At 40.7% G+C, this 21,642-nt stretch overlaps 1 protein-coding gene across 6 annotated transcripts in view; it reads left to right on the top strand.

Moving 5' to 3' along the window:
• Nucleotides 1-21,642, top strand: part of nfatc1 (nuclear factor of activated T cells 1) — a 262,217-nt gene that overhangs the window by 13,704 nt on the left and 226,871 nt on the right. For 5 of the 6 annotated variants that reach the window (XM_068032472.1, XM_068032471.1, XM_068032469.1 and 2 more), the window contains 2 exons: nucleotides 4,369-5,506; nucleotides 11,394-11,553. In XM_068032472.1, coding sequence (XP_067888573.1) covers nucleotides 4,369-5,506; nucleotides 11,394-11,553 — 1,298 coding nt within the window. The remainder of the gene's footprint in view (nucleotides 1-4,368; nucleotides 5,507-11,393; nucleotides 11,554-21,642) is intronic. The other variant, XM_068032470.1, reaches the window with a different exon arrangement.

Below are 21,642 nucleotides of genomic sequence, written 5' to 3'. Positions count from 1 at the left end.
GAGAATGGAATGTTCTTCTACATCTTACATCAGCTGTCTGCATCAAGCACTGCTCAATCAGCCAGGCATAGCGCAGACTATATTCAGAGTAAAGCTCTCTCTAGTTTGCCTCAACAATGTGTCTTAAACCTAACCTTAGAAGAGCGCTCATTCGAATACCAGTGTGACACTTCAGTTCCCATGCCAACAGTTCTTCTCTGAGGGAGAATTGTAATTAACATCAAATTCTGGGCAATTTGTGCTGTGGAGTTGTGCTCACTAGGAACTGGTGCTACTCTATTCGGATTCTGGGAGTCATCATCCATGGACCAACTTCCGGCATTTAAAGTAAATCCATCTGGCTCATCCTAGTGGCAGATTTGTAGACCCAGGTTCTCATGTGCCTGTGAGTCTGCCACCGGAGCAAGGGAGCCAGATTTAGTCGTGAAAATACCACAAGCTACCGGTGGTTCACAGATGCAGGTCTCTGTGAATCTGAACTGAAACAGCACCAGTATAAAAGTAGCTGGAGACTTGTAAAACTGGCTTATACAAGAAGTAGCAAGGAGACTTTCGCCCCCTCAGTCTCGGTTGGAACGACATCCAAGTTCTAGAGGTGAATTGAGTACACCGCTGTGCTACTCGGTCCCTTTGGGGAAAACCAAGATGCTGCATGGGAGTAGAGGCAAGTGCATGCTATTGCTAGTTTAGAGAGGCAATACAAATTCTTTCCAAATGTATTGTAAATTGTACAAGACTACTTGTGAAAATGAATGAATTAAACCAAGTTGGGAGGAAAGTTAGCTGACTTCCTTTCAGTTGTCCAGGTACAAAATTGACTAAACTGATACAGCATCAGAAGTGAACACAAATGGGTGTTTTTCATCTGCATAGGGTCTTGCTGTGTAAATCTATTTTAGAATCTGTTTTGTAAAGAACTTGCATTCAAGGAACAATGTTGAAATCCCCTTAATAATTAATTATCAAGCAGAAGACCCATGAACAGTCCTCATCTGATGAAAGTAATTCTAGTACTGTACTAGAACCGTGAAAATTATAGATCGGATTTTGCAATTGTAACAAGTGAAACTGTCAGTGTTTGCTGTTATTACTCCATGAAACTAACAGCAGCTTCTGGCATACGCAGTTAAACGCAGAAATCCACAAGTTGCTGTCAGGGATTCCCCACTCCTCCTCAGGATGTGCTGTTGAAATCCCTGTAGATGGAAATCATCCAGAAATAACTGATTTGACGTGAACTTCCAGTTTTCACACCATTAGTCTCGCTCTTCTCTTCAAAAAAGTTATGCCTTGTAACAGGGTATTTAATTGCATATTAAGGCATAATTACTGATGAGCAACCTCTCTGACCCTGAAAAACTAATCTATATTAGTGGAATGTCAGATTTCACTATTAGCTTAAATAATTCCACAGATTTTTAATTTTTTGAAAGTTTGTTTGATATTCTAGCTTCTAACTGAATCCCATGTGTATGCCCTAATATTTATTTTGCTCTCTGTAAAATTAGTAAAAAGTGAAGGATAATCACTGCTTTTTACTTCCTGGGTTGGTGTGTGAGAGAATTCTTCAGTGAGATTAGCTGTTTAACCTGCATGATGGCATCATTGCTGCTGGCTGCTGGAGATCCCCTATCACTGGCGCCAGAATGAAATTAATGGTGTGAAAGATGAAATCCATGCCACAGCGCTAGATCTTTGTGGGCAGTTTCAAGGTCAGTAGTGAGTGCCGCCACTTTGTCACTGACCACAAAATCCGGGCCGTTAAATCAGTGTGATGCCAAAATATAAAATCCTTCATTTCCTGAGCTAGCAAAACATGTTGGATTACTGACGTACATTGTTGTGGATTGAAAGGAGATGTGTTTGATCCTTCACTCTGCAGAATTTCTAATCTTCAGGTTCATTTCCATATGGCGGAAAAATTGGCCGCCAGTAGCTAGCAAAGAATGGCATTGGTGGAGGCTTGCAAATGATATCTCCACTGCAGTTGACCCAAAGTCTAGTGAGATCAGAGTGATGGTAGACTCCACTCTGATTGTGTCCAGTAATTGAACAGGAGCACACTACAAAGCAAATAGAATGCTGAGACTGAGGCCATTATGCTGCTGATGTATTGTGCTCTGGTCAGTTCATACCTTGTGTACTGAATTCAGCTCTGATCACTGAGGCACAGCAGAAACATCCAAGGCTTAGGAAATGGTGCCTTGGAGGGCCACGAGGCTGATGCTGAGGGCTAGGGGACTGAGTTATGAGGAAAAGTTTAAAACAAAGGATGATTCTTCCTTAAAAGGCAATGAATTAGAAGGGGACCTTTTCATAGAGCTATTTAGGATGGAGTATTAGGCATTACACTAAGGCCACATCTGTCTGTTCAGGTGGATATAAAAGATTCCACAACATTATTTGATGAAGCACAGCGGAGTTCTTCCAGTGTCCTGGGCAATGGTTACCCCTCCACCAACACCACTGGAATGGAATAACTGGTCATTTACCATGCTGCTGTTTTTGGGACCTTGATTTGCACAAATTGATTGCTCACTTTACTTCCACAACAACAGAAACTACACTTTTAAAAGTAATTTATTAACTGTGAATTGCTTTGGGACACCCTGAAGGTGAGAAAGGTGTTACATAAATTTTGGTGGTTTCCTCTTCTTAGTGGAATAGGAAGAATTAATCTTGAGCACTTTTTCGAGTTACACCACAACCATAGGATGCAGAGACACAAACTGGTAAAATGCATGTTCAGAACTGATGTTGGAAAGCATTACTCCGAGTGTCCCAAAGCACTTCACAGTTAATAAATTACCTTTAAGGTGTAATGTAAGCAAACCGAGCAATCAATTTATGCACAACCAGGCCCCATAAGCAGCAGAGTGGTAATTGACAAGTTATTCAGTTTTAGCTGCACAAACGTTAAACTAATCCAAAATGACGGAGAGAAATCTTTTGATTTTATAACTTTCAAAAGAAAAAAACATTTTCTGCTACTATAGGGATGCCACAAAGCAATTGTTTTTTTTAAAAAAAAAGCTTAATATTTTGATACAGTAGTTACAAAAAAGTTGGAGTGGCATGACCCCACGATGTATCATGTCGATGCATGGCAACATGGAATGTCACCTTCAGTTGCTTACAAAATAAAGAGGTAAACCTAGCTCGGATTGAACACTTCCACCAAGGAAGGGAGGGAAAACATTTGTTGCATCATCTTGGTCCACTCATATCAGGAGCAGAATTGGGTCAGACATATAAATACAACAAAAATAACTTGTATTTATATAACACCTTTTAATGTAATAATGTCCCAAGGCAGTTTGGATACAACAATGTTGTATCCCTGATTGTACAACCCATTCTCTTGAGCACAGCTCCCTACTGAGAGCGTGGGATCGGTGAGTAAAATCTCTTATCCCTAAGCTAGGAATGACTTCTGGTGCAAAGAAGGGAGGATTACTAAATGACAGAAATAAACATTGATTTTTTTTGATCTAACAATACTGTTGAATGTTCCTATTATACAAGTTAGATTTTATTCTAGTTAAAAGAAAAATATTGGTACAATTGTCATTATCACTTTTTCTGTATGTTTACGGTGAATACTGCAATTAATTTATCATTATTGATAGGGAAAAAAAATATGTAACTATTGTGGATTTTATAATCCTGCATCCTAAAATTTAGACCTAATGTCTGACCAACATACTATTCATACAAGTAGGATCAAATTTTAACATCCAACTTTAGTTTCCTTTAATCAATCCGTAAGTAAGCTATCTGATCAATTGACAATTTATGTAGCAATATTTAATTGGTGTTTCAACTGATAATTTATCTAGTGTTTATTGTATCAGTGCCAGACAAGCATGGTTCAAACTTGGATTAAAGAAAACATTCACTCTAGTTAGTGAAGTGTAAGTTTGTGTATGAAAGGTAGCTGGACTTTTATTTTGCTGCTGTACTTCATTCAAAGGAAATCTGAATCAGTTTTACATAGAATTTACAGCGCAAAAATAGGTTATTCAGCCCAACTAAAGCCTGTGTTCATGCTCCACACGAGTCTCCTGCACCCCCCCCCCCCCACCCCCCGCTCCATCTAACCCCATTGACATTCCCTTCTCCTCTTTTCTCCCTCATATATTTAAGGGGAAGCTAGATAAGTACATCTATGCTATTTGCCTCAGCTACTGCTTGTGCTAGCAAGTTCCACATTCTAACCAATCTCTGGATAAAGAAGTTTCTCCTGAATTCCCTGTTAAATTTATTAGTTACTGTCCTGCATTTATGTAAATATCTTTTATTTATATTTGTGATAGTATCTTTCAAATGAAAATACTGAATGGAATTTTTCTCATTTTTCTTCCACAGAAACCTACAGTTTTGCTTCACCACATGTTACAGTCACTCCATCAACAGGTGTGGTACATCCTTCCATACCAATATCCTGTCATGGGCTGCAGTCTTCAAGTCCTGTGACTTCTGTACTACCATCAACAAATCAAATGATGGGATATGGGGGGAATATTGACACTGGAGCTTCAAGTTACTACTTGACTCCTAATGTAAGACCAAATGGTGCTCCAACCCTTGAGAGTCCGAGGATAGAAATTACTCCTTATCCTGGAATACACCTCGGCCATAATCAGTTTGCTGGTGAAACTGAGATAGATGGAGTTGAGAATGGTTCTAGTTGTAAGCGCTCCAATTCATTAGTTACCCTGTCTCTACCAAATGCAGATGTCTACAGGGATCCCTCATGCTTAAGCCCAGCAAGCAGTCTTTCGTCTCGAAGTTGCCATTCTGAAGCCTCTGAATCCAGTTATTCCATTCCTTATGATACCTCTCCACTGACCTCTCCTTGGCAGTCACCATGTGTCTCACCCAAGGGCACTGCCCATGAGGAAGGATTCCCTCGCGGGCAAGCTGCATGCACGCTATGGAATTCACCAAGGCATTCCCCAGGCACTTCACCCAGAACAAGCATCACTGAGGAGAACTGGCTGAGCCCACGACCAACCTCAAGACCTTCATCGAGACCACAGTCTCCATGCGGCAAAAGAAGGCATTCATTCAATGGTGGGTACTACCGCCAACCATCCTATTCACCGCATCATTCTCGAACCCCATCACCTCAAGCCTCACCTCGGGTAAGCGTGACTGAGGAAACATGGTCGGGGAGTGGAAACCAGTACAATTCTGCTATCCTTGCAGCCATTACAGCACTCACCACTGACACTTGTATGGATATCAATGACAGTATTCCTGTCAAGTCCCCAAGAAGAACTATACAAGACCAAACCCCTTCCATGTCTCTTAAGCCTGAACCAGGGAATGATGAGCAAAGAGCCTATTCGCCATCTGGAGATCCATTGCAAGAAGAATTTTCTGCATCTCGCTTTCTTATCAAAAAAGAAACTTTCTGTGAACAGTATTTATCAGTACCTCAACATTCATATCCATGGGCTAAACCAAAATCTGTGTCATCATCCTTTGGCAGGTATGAAAGGTATAAATTTTATTTTCCCTGCCAACACAGGTTAAACATGTGGCTAGCTTTACAGCAATAGCATTAAAAGGTGGTAAACTTTCATAAAAAGGAAGATATGAATTTATATAGAGTCTTTCACAACCTCACTGTCCCAAGACGCTTTACAACCGATGAAGTATTGAAGTTCAGAGAAATGATATGTGGCTGAAAATGATTCTGTCCACCATTTGTATCAAATATAGTGGGCTAGATTATGCGATTTGTGGCAAATGAATAGCTCTGGCCAGCCATTCATTGCACTTGCACCTGCCCACATACTTTCTGTTGCCTTTTGCACTGGAACCTGGCATAATTAGAAAGCCATTTTCACACAGCTCCGAGTCTACAGGGGATCTGGGACCTGGGTGAACAGTGGCAAGCAACTGTGTATCTCCTTAACCAATCAGGTTGAATCCTTACTGAGACGTGTAGAGTTTGAACCAGGAAGCATCAGTTAGAATATTTCATTCGATGCCAAATGTGCAGAAAGAGAGGGAAAATAGATGGGCTTAAGATAGAGTGATAAAAGAAAGAAAAAGTATTTTTTTTAATTGTTCATATTTTTTAATTTTTAAAATCTCCAACAATAATTAAAATCTGAAGGAATAAGACACCACACTTGTACAAGTTAATTTCCAATGCCAGAAAGATTGTTTGACAGTGATTATGCCGTATGTGCTGTTAAAAATTCACATGCGCTGGAATGGATAAGCCCTAACTATTGTCTCGTGCATGTAGTGTGTATTTGTCATGTAAGTCCAGCAACTTCATGGCATTTCATGTGTTTCAACAGCGAGTCTCTAGATGAGATACCAGTATAACACACCTTCAGGAGGAGCAGTTTAACTGCGCCTGTGTAGATGCTGGAAATTGATGTCCAATTTACTCCTTAAATACAGTGAGGGCTGACAGTCTCACCATTAGTTTTACTGCAAAATCCAGGCTAATAACTTCAGTTCTTCCTGTGTTCAACTGTTCATTGGGGATTCCTTTGAAATATTGAACTTATTGTTTTGTAAATAATTCTGTGATCAAAATGAGTTAAAGTGCTCCTATTTCCTGCTTACTTTCTGAGAAGCAAACCTATAAATCCTTTTTTTAATTACAAAGAAAAATATTGAGTAACTTTTTTAGTGAAGGAATTTGTCCTGCATTGAACTTACCACTACCCAGTATCATTATGCTCAGTACTGATTCAGTGAGCTAAGTCATGTTAAAGAGTGGACTTGATAAGCTGGATGACCTTCTCATGTACAATATTACATAGAATATCCAGCACAGAAACAGGCCATTTAGCCCAACTAGTCTGTGATGGTGCTCATGCTCCACATAAGCCTCCTCCAATTCTGTCTATCTCATCTCAGCCTTTCAGCAGATCGTTCTGTTCCCTTTTCTCTCATATACTTGTCCAGTTTACTTTTGAGAGCATCTAAGTTATTTGTTTCAACTAGGTCCTGTGTTCCTCATTCTAACCACTCTCTCAGTAAATAAATTTCTCTTCAGTTCCCTATTAGAAACTGTCTTGTATTTATGGTCCCTACTTTTGGATTCGCCAACAAATGTAAACATCCTCGCCACATCTACCCTGTCCAACCCACTCATAGGGCTGGATTTTGTTCTCAGCTCGATGTCGGGTTCCGTGGCCAGGGTGGGGGATGGTGGGGGCTGGAAAATTGGGGTGGCAGCAGCTGCCACAGAACCCGACGTCGGGATTAACAGGCCCGATCTTCCCAGTGGCGGGGAAACTCCGTGGAGGCCCCTCCGCTGCTTTGGGACGGGACCCGGTTTAGCATATTTAAAAGGGAGTTTAGTTACTAGTGGTGTACCGCAAGGTTCTGTTTTGGGGCCACTGCTGTTTGTCATTTTTATAAATGACCTGGATGAGGGTGTAGAAGGGTGGGTTAGTAAATTTGCGGATGACACGAAGGTCGGTGGAGTTGTGGATAGTGTCGAAGGGTGTTGTAGGGTACAGAGGGACATAGATAGGCTGCAGAGCTGGGCTGAGAGATGGCAAATGGAGTTTAATGCGGAGAAGTGTGAGGTGATTCACTTTGGAAGGAGTAACAGCAATGCAGAGTACTGGGCTAATGGGAAGATTCTTGGTAGTGTAGATGAGCAGAGAGATCTTGGTGTCCAGGTACATAAATCCCTGAAAGTTGCTACCCAGGTTAATAGGGCTGTTAAGAAGGCATATGGTGTGTTAGCTTTTATTAGTAGGGGGATCGAGTTTCGGAGACACGAGGTCATGATGCAGCTGTACAAAACTCTGGTGAGGCCGCACCTTGAGTATTGCGTGCAGTTCTGGTCACCGCATTATAGGAAGGATGTGGAAGCTTTGGAAAGGGTGCAGAGGAGATTTACTAGGATGTTGCCTGGTATGGAGGGAAGGTCTTACGAGGAAAGGCTGAGGGACTTGGGGTTGTTTTCGTTAGAGAGAAGGAGGAGGAGAGGTGACTTAATAGAGACATACAAGATAATCAGAGGGTCAGATAGGGTGGATAGTGAGAGTCTTTTTCCTCGGATGATGATGGCAAACACGAGGGGACATAGCTTTAAGTTGAGGGGTGAAAGATATAGGACAGATGTCAGAGGTAGTTTCTTTACGCAGAGAGTAGTAGGGGCGTGGAACGCCCTGCCTGCAACAATAGTAGACTCGCCAACTTTAAGGGCATTTAAGTGGTCATTGGATAGACATATGGATGAAAATGGAATAGTGTAGGTCAGATGGTCGGCGCAACATCGAGGGCCGAAGGGCCTGTACTGCACTGTAATGTTCTAATTCTAATTCTAAATAACATATTTGCATCATTTAAAATATAAACCACAATGATCTTACCTTCAGTTCCCGATCCTCAGAAAGATGAGAGGCACTCACGCGTCTTCACTTTCCTGTCCAGGGAAAGCTGGCACCACCAAGGGGGGGAAGGAGTGAACCCCACACTCTGTTGAGTAAAGGGGGGAGGGGTGAATTCTGCACTCTGTTGAATAAAGGGGGGAGGGGTGAATTCTGCACTCTGTTGAGTAAAGGGGGAGAGGTGAACTCTACACTCTGTTGAGTAAAGGGGGGAGGGGTGAACTCTGCACTCTGTTGGATATGGGAGAGGGAAGGGGTGAACTCTGCGTTACGGTGAACTGCTTGCGGGGCTGGCAGCCTTTTAAAAATGATGTCAACACCTGCTCCTTTAATAGGTGATGCTATGAATGGCGTTGCCGAGGCTGCCCCTGTCACATGATTTGGGGGGGGGGGCTGCCGTGAATACGGAAAATGACCACTCGCTGCGTAATCGCGTCAACGCAAATCCTTTGGGGAACGGCCGCCATGTTCTGCAGGCGGGGTGAATACAATATCCAGCCCATAATTTTAAAGACCTCTGTCAGGTTTCCTCTAAGTCTTCTCTTTTTGAAAGGAAAAGGCCTCAATGTATTCGATCTTCCCAACAGCAGTAATCTCTCAGTTCTGTTACCATCCTTGTAAATCCTTTTGCACTTTCTCACTGCTTCTATATCCTTTTTATAATATGGTGATCAGACCTGTGCTCAGTACTCTATGTGCAGCCTGACCAGGGTCCTATACAAGTTTATCATAACTTCACTACTTTTGAATTCAGTACCCCTAGAGATAAATTCGTAGAGCTCTGTTAGCGTTTTGTTACATTGCTGACCTGCGATATTGTTTTTTACAATTTGTTCACCTTTATCTCTAGATGCTCTTCTACCCCATTCAGTTTCTTATTTTCTGAGGTGAAATTGATATTGCTGTTTTTCCGCCTATAACAAATTATAACATGGATTGTGGCACTGAACCATTACTGAGCATAATGATGCTGGGGGTGTCTGAAAAACATGGGAACAGAAGTAGGCCATTCAGCCCCTCGAGCCTGTTTCGCCATTCACTTCGATTGTCACTGTTCTGTATCTTAAATCTATTGACTCTTCCTGGTTCTGTTGCCTTTAATACCTTTGCCCAAGAAAATGATCTATCAATCTCAGTTTTGAAATTTTCAGTTGACCGCCAGCCTCAGCAGTTTTTTTTGAAGTGCGAGAGTTCCAGATTTCCACCATCCTTTATGTAAGGAAGTGCTTCCTGATTGGCCTGGCTCTAAGTTTAAGGTTAGTCTCCAACGTAGGCTGAATTACTAAGAAAAGTTGCTCAACATTATTTTAAAAAAAATACAGGCTTCCTTAGCAAAAAATAATCAGAAAATCAGAGATCATAAGCTCATTCACTAACAAAATTATTGTAACTATCACAGATTATTTTCCCTCCTGTTTCCTTGTGGATTCTAGAGTATATCCATTAGGTACCAGTTCTCTCATAGACATTTAGGTAATGTATTTCTGCTAGGGTTCTCCTGCTTGTCTGCTATAACTCCAGGAGAAGAGACATGGAAAACCTGGGAGAAATGGTTGAAATGCTGCTTATGACACATTTTCCTGGGATTTCTGCGGGCTCTTCTGCCAATGTTACACCAGCCAATTGTAAGAAATATTGTGGAAATGTATCCCCTCGATTCTGATATCTACTTGTGTCAAAAGATTTCTCTTTACCCTCCAAATCATCCCCTCCAGAGCTTACATGTTTGTTTGAGAAAACAATAAACTGGGACAATCATGAAATTTGGCCAAAAGATCACCAGAAATTGAAGAATGAGTATGGAAACGATCTCCCGTATTGAAGTTGCCAGTTCTCAAATTACGAGCCCGTTCCAAAGCTACATATACCTTGCATTTTATCTTTTAAAAAATTACATTTTCTGGGAAATATTCAATTTTCATTGATAAGAAGTGAAACTGGTTAGATTAGAGGAAAATTAGTTTGCCCTTTCTCGTGTAAATTCAAGGTGACATAATTAGAAAAGGCATCTGTATGCTTTTTTTATTGATTTATAGACGTTTATTTTTAACACATCTTTCGCATTTTGTTCACCTGGGTTACAGAAATATTTTGATATATTTTGATGACATGTTGAAGAAGAAATGAAAAGAATATAAAGTAGAACGCATCTGATAGCAGTTGAAAGTGTCTTACAGAACCACACTTCCTAAAGCCTACAACAATCATTTGGGTTGTAAAATCAGTCAGTTTTAAGAGGAAAATCATTAAAAACTTGCTAGGAATAATTTTCAAATCTTAAACGTGGTAAAAATCTGTAACCGAAATATCTTAAGTCGTGTTTTTACACAAGAGCTTTGAACTGCCTTTTCAAAGAGTAGCATCATAAGGTTGTATCAGATTTGATAAGATTATAGTCATCTTAATTTCACATGCGAAACCAACTTATCTTAATTTTTGATTCATTTGTCGCATGTCTTCAAGTAGTTTGGGGTTTTGCAGTTCTTTTAAAGAAGTAGCTCACGTTACATCTATACATTCGGACACAGAGCTAAGAGATCATTAAGAGCAAGCACACGATCCGTGTGTAGAGCATATATAATCTGGGCTCCAGGAAATGAGGTACACTGCGGAGACAGGGCCTTACCTTTATCTAGTAATGCAACATGGTACAATAAACATAGCAACATGAATGAAAGATAACTCTCTGTAGAAATAGGAGGATTCTTTATAATAGTTAAAACTGCTTAATACTTAATAGACTTTTATTTATTTTAATGTGATCCTAATTACTGTACGTTTTATATATGTGGCGTAGCTGAACATGTGACTGGTAGCTTGTTTCTCAAGTCAGTAAAACAAATGATTTCCAGTGTCATTCGAAGAACCTCTGGCTATGTATTGCATGATGTACCTCATATTCATACTATAATATTTATCATTTGTATGTGAAATATTTAAGGGTATTTTGACATACACAAGGTTAAAGCAGTTTTGAACGATCACTAAATTTAATCTATCTCCTCCCTTTAGCCCTTCTCTGCCTTCCCTTGACTGGCAGTTGCCATCCCATTCAGGACCATATGAGCTTGAGATTGAGGTGCAACCTAAATCGCATCACAGAGCACATTATGAGACAGAAGGCAGTCGTGGAGCTGTAAAGGCATCTGGTGGGGGACACCCTATTGTGCAGGTTTGAATGCTATATAAGTACATCTTCTTTCAGAGTTTGAATAATCTCCACTCTTTGATCATTTTTTTTTCTTAGTTTAAGTAAAGAGAATCTGTGGCCCATGTGTTCGGCATGATGTGGTTCAACAATGATTACATTTTAGTAGCCTATAATTGCAACCTGCATTTTGATTTTACTTCTTTCTCGAGATGTGAGTGTTACTGGCAAGACTGTCATTCATTGTTTGCCCAGACCCAATTGCCCTGAGAAGGTGGTTTTTGAACCACTGTTAGTGGCTTGATACAACCAAGGACTTGCTAGACCACTTCAGAGGGCAGTTAAGAGTCAGCCACATTGGTAAAGGATTGGAGTCACCTATAGGCCAGGAAAGGGTGGCAAGTCTCCTTCCTGAAACAGGGTATATGCCTCTGAGAGAACAAACCTCAAGCAGAGAGCACAGCAGAATGAGCTGGTAATCGGAGTGAGGATTTTAAAAATGGAAATTTGGTGAGATTGGAAATTGGGTGCAGCGGGGAAAGAAGGTGCTGAGTAAGTTAACAGGATTAAAAGCTAAGTGTTACTCTTCCTTAAACACTTACCTATATGCTGCCTCGATCAGTCTCCATCTTCAATACTACTGCACCTCAGCAAGGATATATTGGCCTTGGAGAGGATATAGTGCAGATTCAGCAGAATGATACGGGGTCATTTAGATTCGAGTTCGAGGATAAGTTGCATAAACTTAGCTTGTATTCCCTTGAGTTTAGAAGACCGAGGGGTGATATGATTGCAGTGTGTAAAATGGTAAATTATTCGATAGAGTAAATATAGAGAAGTAATTTCCTCTGGTGAGGGAATCTACAACAAGGGGCCATTTTATAATGCAGCCACTTTGAATTATTATGAATGCAAGACACCTCTTCCAGATGGTGTCATGACTGGCTGAAATTTTCACATTGTTGTTAATTCAACCATTGAGTTTGCTCGTGACTGCAGGTATTGGTAGAAGTGTGTTGATCTTGGTCTATCTCTTGCTGTGGCTTGTCCCACCCAGAGTGCTGAAGCTGTCAGCTCAGTTTGCAACTTTTCACTCTGTTCTTTGAATTAGTCAATTATACATCTTCCTTTACTCATAAGTGTATATTCAATATGGTTGAGTTCTATGTAATTTATGTTTTCATTGTTCTTTTAGAAACATTTCAAATAAGTGCCACATATATAAATAAACAAATCACAGTGTATTATAGAGAGAATCTTTTCTGCTGTTGTGGTTTTGGAGTAGGATCTAAAGGGATATATTTGTTTAAAAAAATGCATCTAATAGATGTTGTATGCTGTGCTGCAGGTATTAAGGCTCATGAATGTTATATTAAACGAGAAAGATTCAACCATTTTGATTTGTATTTTGGATCAGAAATGAGTTTGACATTTCTGATGAATGTTACGTTCAATTTACTGCAGAAGCAACAGCTTCAAGCTGAGAAAATAGTTTTCATTTAGATCTACATACTACGAATGCATATGAAATAAATAAAGTTTCATAAAGGGGCTGCATGATTAGTCTTAAATCAGTGTTTCATTCTCTGATGCTGCCTTGCTAAGAAAGTATTACATTGGACTATCAGCTGTATAATTGTCCAGTGATTTTTTTTTTCTAGATACAATTGCTTGGTTCCTTTATGATTCTTCATAGAGTGTAGAGGGAAATAGGTAGCTACACTTGCTATTAGCGTACAATCAAAGGGAAAAACGAGGTGGAATCTATTGCAGCCACAATATTGTAGCCACAAGTTCAAAAACCTGAGTTAGAGGAAATAAGGGAGTATTTTCCTCTGCATGTGAAGCTAAAGAAATATTTTCTCACTAAATTGAAATCACTTTATAATAACTTGGTCAAATCATTTTTTTTTTACCTTTACCCACAGAAGAAAATGTACCTGTTGATTTATGCAGACTTTCATTAATGTCTGTAATTTCAGTTTAAAAAATTGCTAAAACTATTAACAGTGGATTTTTAGACTACAAACACCAGTAATGAAGCTGTACTAGGATTCATCATTTCAACTTGCCATTTGAATGTAAAACTTTTGTTACTGATTGGCTACTGTTATGAAACTGTCTGATTTTCAATTTCATTTAAATCAACTACGTTTCTATTACTGAGGCTCAGTGGGTGGCACTCTTGCCTCTGAGTTAGGAGATTGTGGGTTCGAGTCCCAGTCCAGGACTTGAGTAAAAAAAATGAAGGCTGACACTCCAGTGTAGTACTGAGGGAGCACTGCACTGTTGGAGGTGCTGCCTTTCAGGTGAGACCCTTCTGTGCCCTCTTAGGCAGATGCAAAAGATCATGTTGTACTATTTCGAGGAAGTGCACGGGAGTTATCCACAGTGTCCTAGCCAATATTTATCCCTAAACCAACATCAAAAACAGATTATTTGGTCATTATCGTATTGCTGCTTGCCGAGCTTGCTGTGCGCAAATGTGCTTTCCCTACATTACAACAATAACTACACATCAAAAAGTACTTCATTGGCTGTACAGCAGTTTGGGACATTTTCTGATTGTGAATGGCGATATAAAAATGGAAGTCCTTTTTTTTTAAATGGCCCAGGCCTCCTCCCTGTACACTAGCTAATCAGCCACCCAATAGTTAAAATCTTTTACCTATATGTGTTCATACCTATTGTCTCACAGCATAATTTGAAGGCCTTTATCTTGTGTACTCATTTTTATCTATTTCCCCCTTGCTTCTATTTCCCGTTAAATTGTGAGTTATAGCTGTTTCAGTGTAACCTCAGCAGCACTGCTAAATGAATTAATCTGACGGTCTGAAAATTGAAATCTTAATGTGTTTTTTTCTAGTTTCTTTCCCTTCTCCCCTGAAGGATGCACTTCCTGAAGTTCCACTGGCAGCAGCCGGTCCTAACCCAAGTGGCACTTCTTATATGTGAGGTTGAGCAGTAGGGGCTGAATTTTATCGGCCCCTCGATGCTTCGGGTCACGGTGTGGGGCGGGTAAAATACTGTGGGGAAAGGCCCGCCTCAACCTGCGGCGTCGAGAAGGGCCCGCCGCATATTGCTGGAGGCCGCGGGATCTCGGTGCAGCCCCCACCTTTCCCCCCCACCCCACACTGCACGGGGGCGGGCCCTTCATCTAAATTTGCAAATGAACGTTTAAAATATTTAAATAAACTTACCTGCAGGCGGCGGCCATCCCACTCCGATATTACGGCCGCCATTTGTGCTCTGCACGCCTTCAGAACTCCATACGGAGATCTGGGTGTGAACCTGGTGGGGAGCGGGGAGTAATGAAATTTTCAGGGCGGGAGGGGTGGAGGAGCGGGGAAATCAATTTCAAGTGGAGGTGGGAATGATGGGAAGGGGCTGAAGGGCAAATGTAAAGAGGTTGGGGGGGGGTGTGCGGGTTGGTAATAAGGTTTCATTTTGTGCCGATGTCCCTTAAAAAACAATGGGGGGGATGGGAAAGGGCCTCCATTATGTCTAATTTTTATGCAATAATTCTTCATAATTTGCCTTTAAAAATTTAAATTTACGCTAAGGGTGTACAGCCCTTTAAAAATGGCGCTGGCGCCTGTGTGGTAGCACCGGACGCCGTTGCTGGGGACGTGGCAGCCGGCCCATCTACGTCATCGGGGACGGCCGCTCTACTCCCACTATTTAAATGAGCCCCCACATGCAATATCGTGGGGGCTCCTCGGTGGCCGCTGAATGCAGGGTGCCACGCTGAGTTTAAAGGGCGCTGCTGTGGAGCATGGCGCCCGAATAAAATTCAGCCCCAGGTGTGTGAAGATTACTCAAACATTAGGACAATTCCAATCATGTTCTTTTGCCCAATGTCCACAACAAAGACAGTTTTCAACAGAGTTACTGTGTAGCGATCGGGAGCAGCAAACCCAGCTGATTCCCCTTTCCTGCCCCCCTCCCGTTTTCCCCCCCCCCCCCCACCCCCCAATCAACCCACCACGACCCAGCCCAGCTTGATGAGACTGCGATCAGTTGTGATTTAACAACCATTTGTTAAGCTCAGGCAAATTGACACAGGTTTAAAGACATGCTTGACACCAAGTTGGGGATAAGGTTTTGTTTTAAAAAAAAAAAAATCGTGTGATATTCTTTTCATTCCTGACTAAAAGCCCACAATTTGTCCCTGTTAATGACTTAGACTCTGCACAGTGCACCTATTCTTCTGCTTAATGTTGCAAAACAGTCCTACAGTCCTGGAAGGCCATGTAGATTCATGAGCATTCTAGTTCTCTTATATTTGAACTGAAAATGGCTTTGGACATATGAAAAAGCTTTCTTTTGTTGTTTGCGACATATGGAAAAACTTGCATTTATGAGTTGTGATGAATTAAAACTATTACAATCATCTGCGTAAGCCTTATTGATAGAGGAGGGTCCCTCTAACTGCCAGGAGCTTGCTTGGTTTTTGACGGTTGTTAAACTGTGGTCTGCAGCGTAGCAGAAGAAAAAAAAAGTGATTCTGCCTCTTTGACAGACAAAACAAACATTTTCTTGTGAACTTTAAAAATGTGGTTTACCAAAATGGAAAAGCATCAGTATGCAGCTGCTGGGGACCACATCATACTGAATGTGGAATCTGTAGCCTTTTCAGCAGCAGGAAGCACTGATGTTTTAGGGAGGAAGATTATCAGAGTCACTCACAGTGCCCAAGTCGTAGAATTATTGGCCATGGTGATCTATTTCTTGTCAGCAGTTTGCAGTTTATTGCTGTAAGCAAAGGTTTGAGATAAGACGCACCTCTCCTAAGCTTAACATCCTGTTGGCTGTTACTTGAGGTTTAACTTCCTAGATGCTCATGCAGTTTTTCAGAAATTGTGGAGCGGTTAATTTTTTTTAAAAAAGGTTCTCTGCAAACAAATTATACATTTTATGGTTTGCACAGACTTTGTTAACATGCATGATTACAGACAAGTGTTGATCACAATTCTATTAAATTACATTCATAAAGTGCACATTTGTCACTAAAATGGTTAAAGTTAAAATCCTCTATTTTAAAGAAAGTCACAAATTGTGTAAGTATCTTTTTTCCTCTAAAAGGAGCAATATAACTTTAGGCTGCCAATAAAATGATCTGGGTAAAATTTGGTTAGATCTGTTTGGTTAAAGAAAAGTGGTATAAATTCAGCAGAGCATGTCCGTTTTTCAGAGATTATTACAGAACTTGTCAAGTGGTAAAAAAGTGAAAGTATTTTCAGGTTTTAATTCTTGACAATGCATTTTTATAAGAACTTGATGGAAAACATTAGTAGAGATTGCATTAGCAATGTTGTCTGCAATTCAACAGAACTGCATGTTCTTGTGTCCTGTTATACCAATATGTTACTGTTATTTGAGCTGGTAGTTATCCTCATGAGCTTTGTTCAGCAGAAACTTTCTCTACTTTTCAAATCAAATGGAGCCAGAGACAGACCACAGTGATCTCTGTGTCTCATTGTGGCTTTCCCTTTGTCTGCATGTCCATCTTTCTATGTCCCCTTTTCTTTGAGTCTTTTACCTTTTCTTGTCTGTGCATCATTTACTCTATCACTCTGCTTTGCTGTCCATTGCTTTCTCACTTTTGCTTCTTTCTCCATTAATGAGCATGTGTTAATTTTTTTTATTTTTAACTGTTTGGCTCTCTCTCCCCCTCACACATACACACACAGACAGACACACACTTTCTGTCTCCAATTCCTTTCTGCCTTCCTGGCACACGAGCTTATTATTTGATGTCTTCCCAAAAATCTATCTTGTGCTTCAGTTGTGTTTTAAGCTTTATTAACTGAGTGAAATATTCCTATGCATTATCTAACAATTATAATCCAATAATATTAGCGGCAAAGTGATGCACAGATCCTATGAAACACTGCACAAAAGGAGGCCATTCAGCCCATCATGCTTAAGGTGGTGGTATGCACTTCCATTTTAAGTTATATTATAGTTTTTGTCTCAATAGCCACTTGTGGTAAAGCACACCATGCCCATGGTGACAAAATGCCTCTAATTTTCCCTCTTGATCTTCTAGAAATAGTATTTAATCTAATCCCCTTTTTAAAGCAATCTTCCATACTGGATTAAATAGTGAGTATCGAGCCAGTTTTAATAGATCTGAGAATGAACGAGCATCTTGTAAACAGTTACCATAACATGATAGAGTTTGACATTAAGTTTGAGGAAAAAGTAAAATCATGCACAAACTAAGGTTCTGAACTTGAATTAGGTTTACTTTGAAGGAATGAGATGGAAACTGAACATGTTAAATGGGACCTGAGCTGATAACAGGTAAACCTACAGAAAAACAGTGGAAGGTAATCAAACGTATTTAGCATAAAAAGGGGGTGTATGACAGATGTCAGCTTGATAAGGCTGGATTTAAAAGTAGAGAGGAGAAGTGAAAAAGGAAATAAAAGGGACAAAGAGATAATACTAGAATAGATTGGCAGCTAACGTAAAAGGGAATCCAAAAGTCTTCTATAGGCATATTAATAGTAAAAAGGTTGTCAGAAGCACAGTGAATCTGATTAGGGTCCAAAATGGAGATGTATTGGTGGAGGAAGAAGGCTCGGCTAAATTAATAAATGAGTACTTTGCATTGTTGTTTACCAAGAAAGAGGCCTTTGCTAAAGCTATGGGAAACAAGGAGGTTATCGGATACTGGATAGGATAAAAATAAAGAGGAAGTGCTAGAAAGACTAGCGTTACTTAAAGTAGATAAGTCCAGATGGGATATGTGCTAGGTTGCTGAGGGACATGAGGGGGAGAAATTGCAGAGATGCTGGCCGCAATCTTCCAATCCTCCTTAGATCCAGGGGTGGTGCGAGAAGCCTGGAGAATTGCAAATGGTACACCCTTGTTGGCAGGAGGATAAACCTGGCAATTATAGGACAGCCAGTTTAATGTCGGTGATGGGGAAGCTTTTAGAAACAATAAACCAGGAGAAAATTAACAGCCATTGGATGAACATGGATTAATAAAGATGTGTCAGCATGGATTTGTTCAGGGAAAATTGTGTCCGACAAACTCGATTGAGTTTTTTATGAGATATTGGAGAGGGTGGATGTGGGCAGTGCAGTTGTTGTGTGTGTATATATAAACTTTCAAAGGGCATTTGATTAAGTATCACATATTAAGCTTGTTAGCAAAATTGAAGCCCATGGGATAAAAGGTACAGTATCAACATGGATACAAAATTGGCTAAGGGACAGAAAGCAAGCATTGTGTGAATGGCTATTTTTCAGACTGGAGGGAGGTGTACAGTGGTGTTCCCCAGGGTTCAGGACAAGGATCACTGGCGTTTTTGATATATATGAATGACTTGAACTTGGGGGTGAAGGGCAGAATTTCAAAATTTGACGATGAAGTGAAGATTAACTTGGAAGTATAGTAAAGAGCGAGGGCAATAGTATTAGACTTCAGGAGGACATAGGCTGGTGTAACAGGATGACACATGACAGATAATATTCAATGCAGAAAACTGTGAGGTGATACATTTTGGTAGGAAGGACGAGGAAAGACAATACAAGATAAATGTTACAATTTTAAAGGGGGTGCAAGAACTGAGAGATCTGGGGTGTTTGTGCACAAATCTTTGGTGGTAGGACAAGTTACAAAAGACAGTTAATAAAGAATTGGGGATCCTGGGCTTTGTAAATAGAGGCATAGAGTACAAAAGCGCAATTCTAGATTTAGTCTTCGGTAATGAAGCTGGGCAAATAGATGAAGTAACAGTGGATGACCATTTTGGAGATAGTGACCATAATACAGTTAGTTTTAGTATAATCATGGAAAAGGACAAAGATAAAACAGGAGTAAAAGTTCTAAATTGGGGGAAGGCAAATTTTACAAAACTGAGAGGTGACCTGGCGAAAGTGGACTGGATACAGCTACTTGAAGGAAAATCAGTGGCAAACCAGTGGGAGGCGTTCAAAAGCAAGATTCTACAGGCACAGTGTAGGTATGTCCCCACAAAGATAAAGGGTGGTACAGCCAAATCTAGAGCCTCCTGGTTATCTAAAAGCGTACAGAGTAAGTTAAAGCAGAAAAAGAAAGCTTATGATGATCACAAAAAACGTAATACTTTAGAAAGCCTAGAGGAGTATGGGAAGTGCGGGGTGAAGTAAAAAAGGAAATTAGAAAAGCAAAGAGAGTACATGAAAAATTATTGGCAGGTAAAATCAAGGAAAACCCAAAGATGTTTTATCAGTACATTAACAGCAAGAGGATAACTAAGGAAAGGGTAGGGCCTATCAGAGATGTACAAGGGAACTTACACGTGGATACAGAAGATGTGGGCAGAGTTCTTAATGAGTTTTTAGTCTCTGTGTTCACAAAGGAGAGAGATGATGCAGACATTGTAGTAAAAAATGAGTGTGAAATATTAGATATGATTAGCATAATGAAAGAGGAAGTACTAGAGGGTCTGACATCCTTGAAAGTGGATAAACTGCCAGGGCCAGATGGATTGCATCCCAGGTTGTTAAAGGAAGCCAATTAGAAAATAGCAGATGCGCTGAGGGTCACCTTCAAATCATCACTGGATACGGACAAGGTGCCAGAGGATTGGAGGTCTGTGAATGTTGTACCATTATTGAAAAAGGGTGTGAGGGATAGGCCAAATAATTATAGACCGGTCAGTCTGACCTCGGTGTGGGTAAATTATTAGAATCAATTTTGAGGGGCAGGATAAACTGCCACTTAGAAAGGCATGGATTAATCAGGGATAGTCAGCATGGATTTGTTAAGGGAAGGTCATGTCTTACTAACTTAATTGAGTTTTTTGAATAAGTAACAAGGAGGATTGATGAGGGTAGTGCAGTGGATGTGGTCTACATGGATTTTAGTAAGGCATTTGACAAGGTCCCGCATGGCAGATTGCTCAGAAAAATGAAAGCCCATGGGATACAGGGAAATGTGGCAGGATGCATCCAAAATTGGCTCAGTGACAGGAAACAAAGGGTCGTGGTCGACGGATGTTTTTGCGAATGGAAATGTGGCGTTCCACAGGGCTCAATGCTGGGATCCTTGCTGTTTATGGTATATATTAATGATTTGGACGTAAATGTGGGAGGCATGATTGGGAAATTTGCTGAATGCACAAAAATTGGCCATGCAGTTGATAATGGAGAGGATAGCCGTAGACTCCAGAATGATATCAATGGTTTGGTTGAGTGGGAGGGCAAACAAAATGAGGGAATACACAATAAACGGGAGGATATTGAGAGGGGTAGAAGAAGTGAGAGACCTTGGAGTGCATGTCCACAGGTCCCTGAAGGTGGCAGGACAGGTAGATAGAGTGGTGAAGAAGGCATATGGAATGCTTTCCTTTATTGGCCGAGGTATTGAATACAAATGCAGGGATGTAATGTTGGAACTGTATAAAACACTGGTTAGGCCGCAGCTGGAGTATTGCATACAGTTCAGGTCACCACATTACAGGAAGGACATAATTGCTCTGCAGGGAGTACAGAGAAGATTTACAAAAATGTTGCCAGGACTTGTAAGCAGCAGCTATGAGGAAAGATTGGATCGGCTAGGGTTGTTTTCCTTGGAACAGAGGAGGCTGAGGGGTGACTTAATTGAGGTGTACAAAATAATGAGGGACCTAGATGGAGTAGACAGAATGGACCTGTTTCCCCTAATGGAGAGATCAATTACCAGGGGGCACAGATTTAAGGTGATTGGTAGAAGGATTAGAGGTGACATGAGGAAAAACTTTTTCATCCAGAGGGTTGTGGGTGTCTGGAATTCACTGTCAGGAATGGTGGTGGAGGCAGAAACCCTCAATTCTTTTAAAAGGTACCTAGAATTGCACCTGAAGTGCTGTAACCTGCGAGGCAAAGGAGCAGGTGCTGGAAGGTGGGATTAGATTGGGCAACCAGATTTTACGGCTGGCGCAGACACGACGGGCTGAATGGTCTCCTTCTGTGCTGTAATATTTCTATGGTTCTATGATTCTAAAAGCCAGGAAGTTCTGCTAAACCTATATAAACTACTAGTTCTGACCCAGCTGGAGCATTGGCTGAAGTTTACCAAAACTTTGGAGATGGGCTGAAAGGCAGGAAAGGTAGTAAAATGGTGGCGGAAGGC

Source organism: Heterodontus francisci, chromosome 5 (assembly GCF_036365525.1).
Source record: "Heterodontus francisci isolate sHetFra1 chromosome 5, sHetFra1.hap1, whole genome shotgun sequence".
Taxonomy (NCBI): Eukaryota; Metazoa; Chordata; class Chondrichthyes; order Heterodontiformes; family Heterodontidae; genus Heterodontus; species Heterodontus francisci.
Note: the sequence above shows the minus strand (reverse complement) of the source record. Positions and strands in the feature narration are given on the sequence as shown.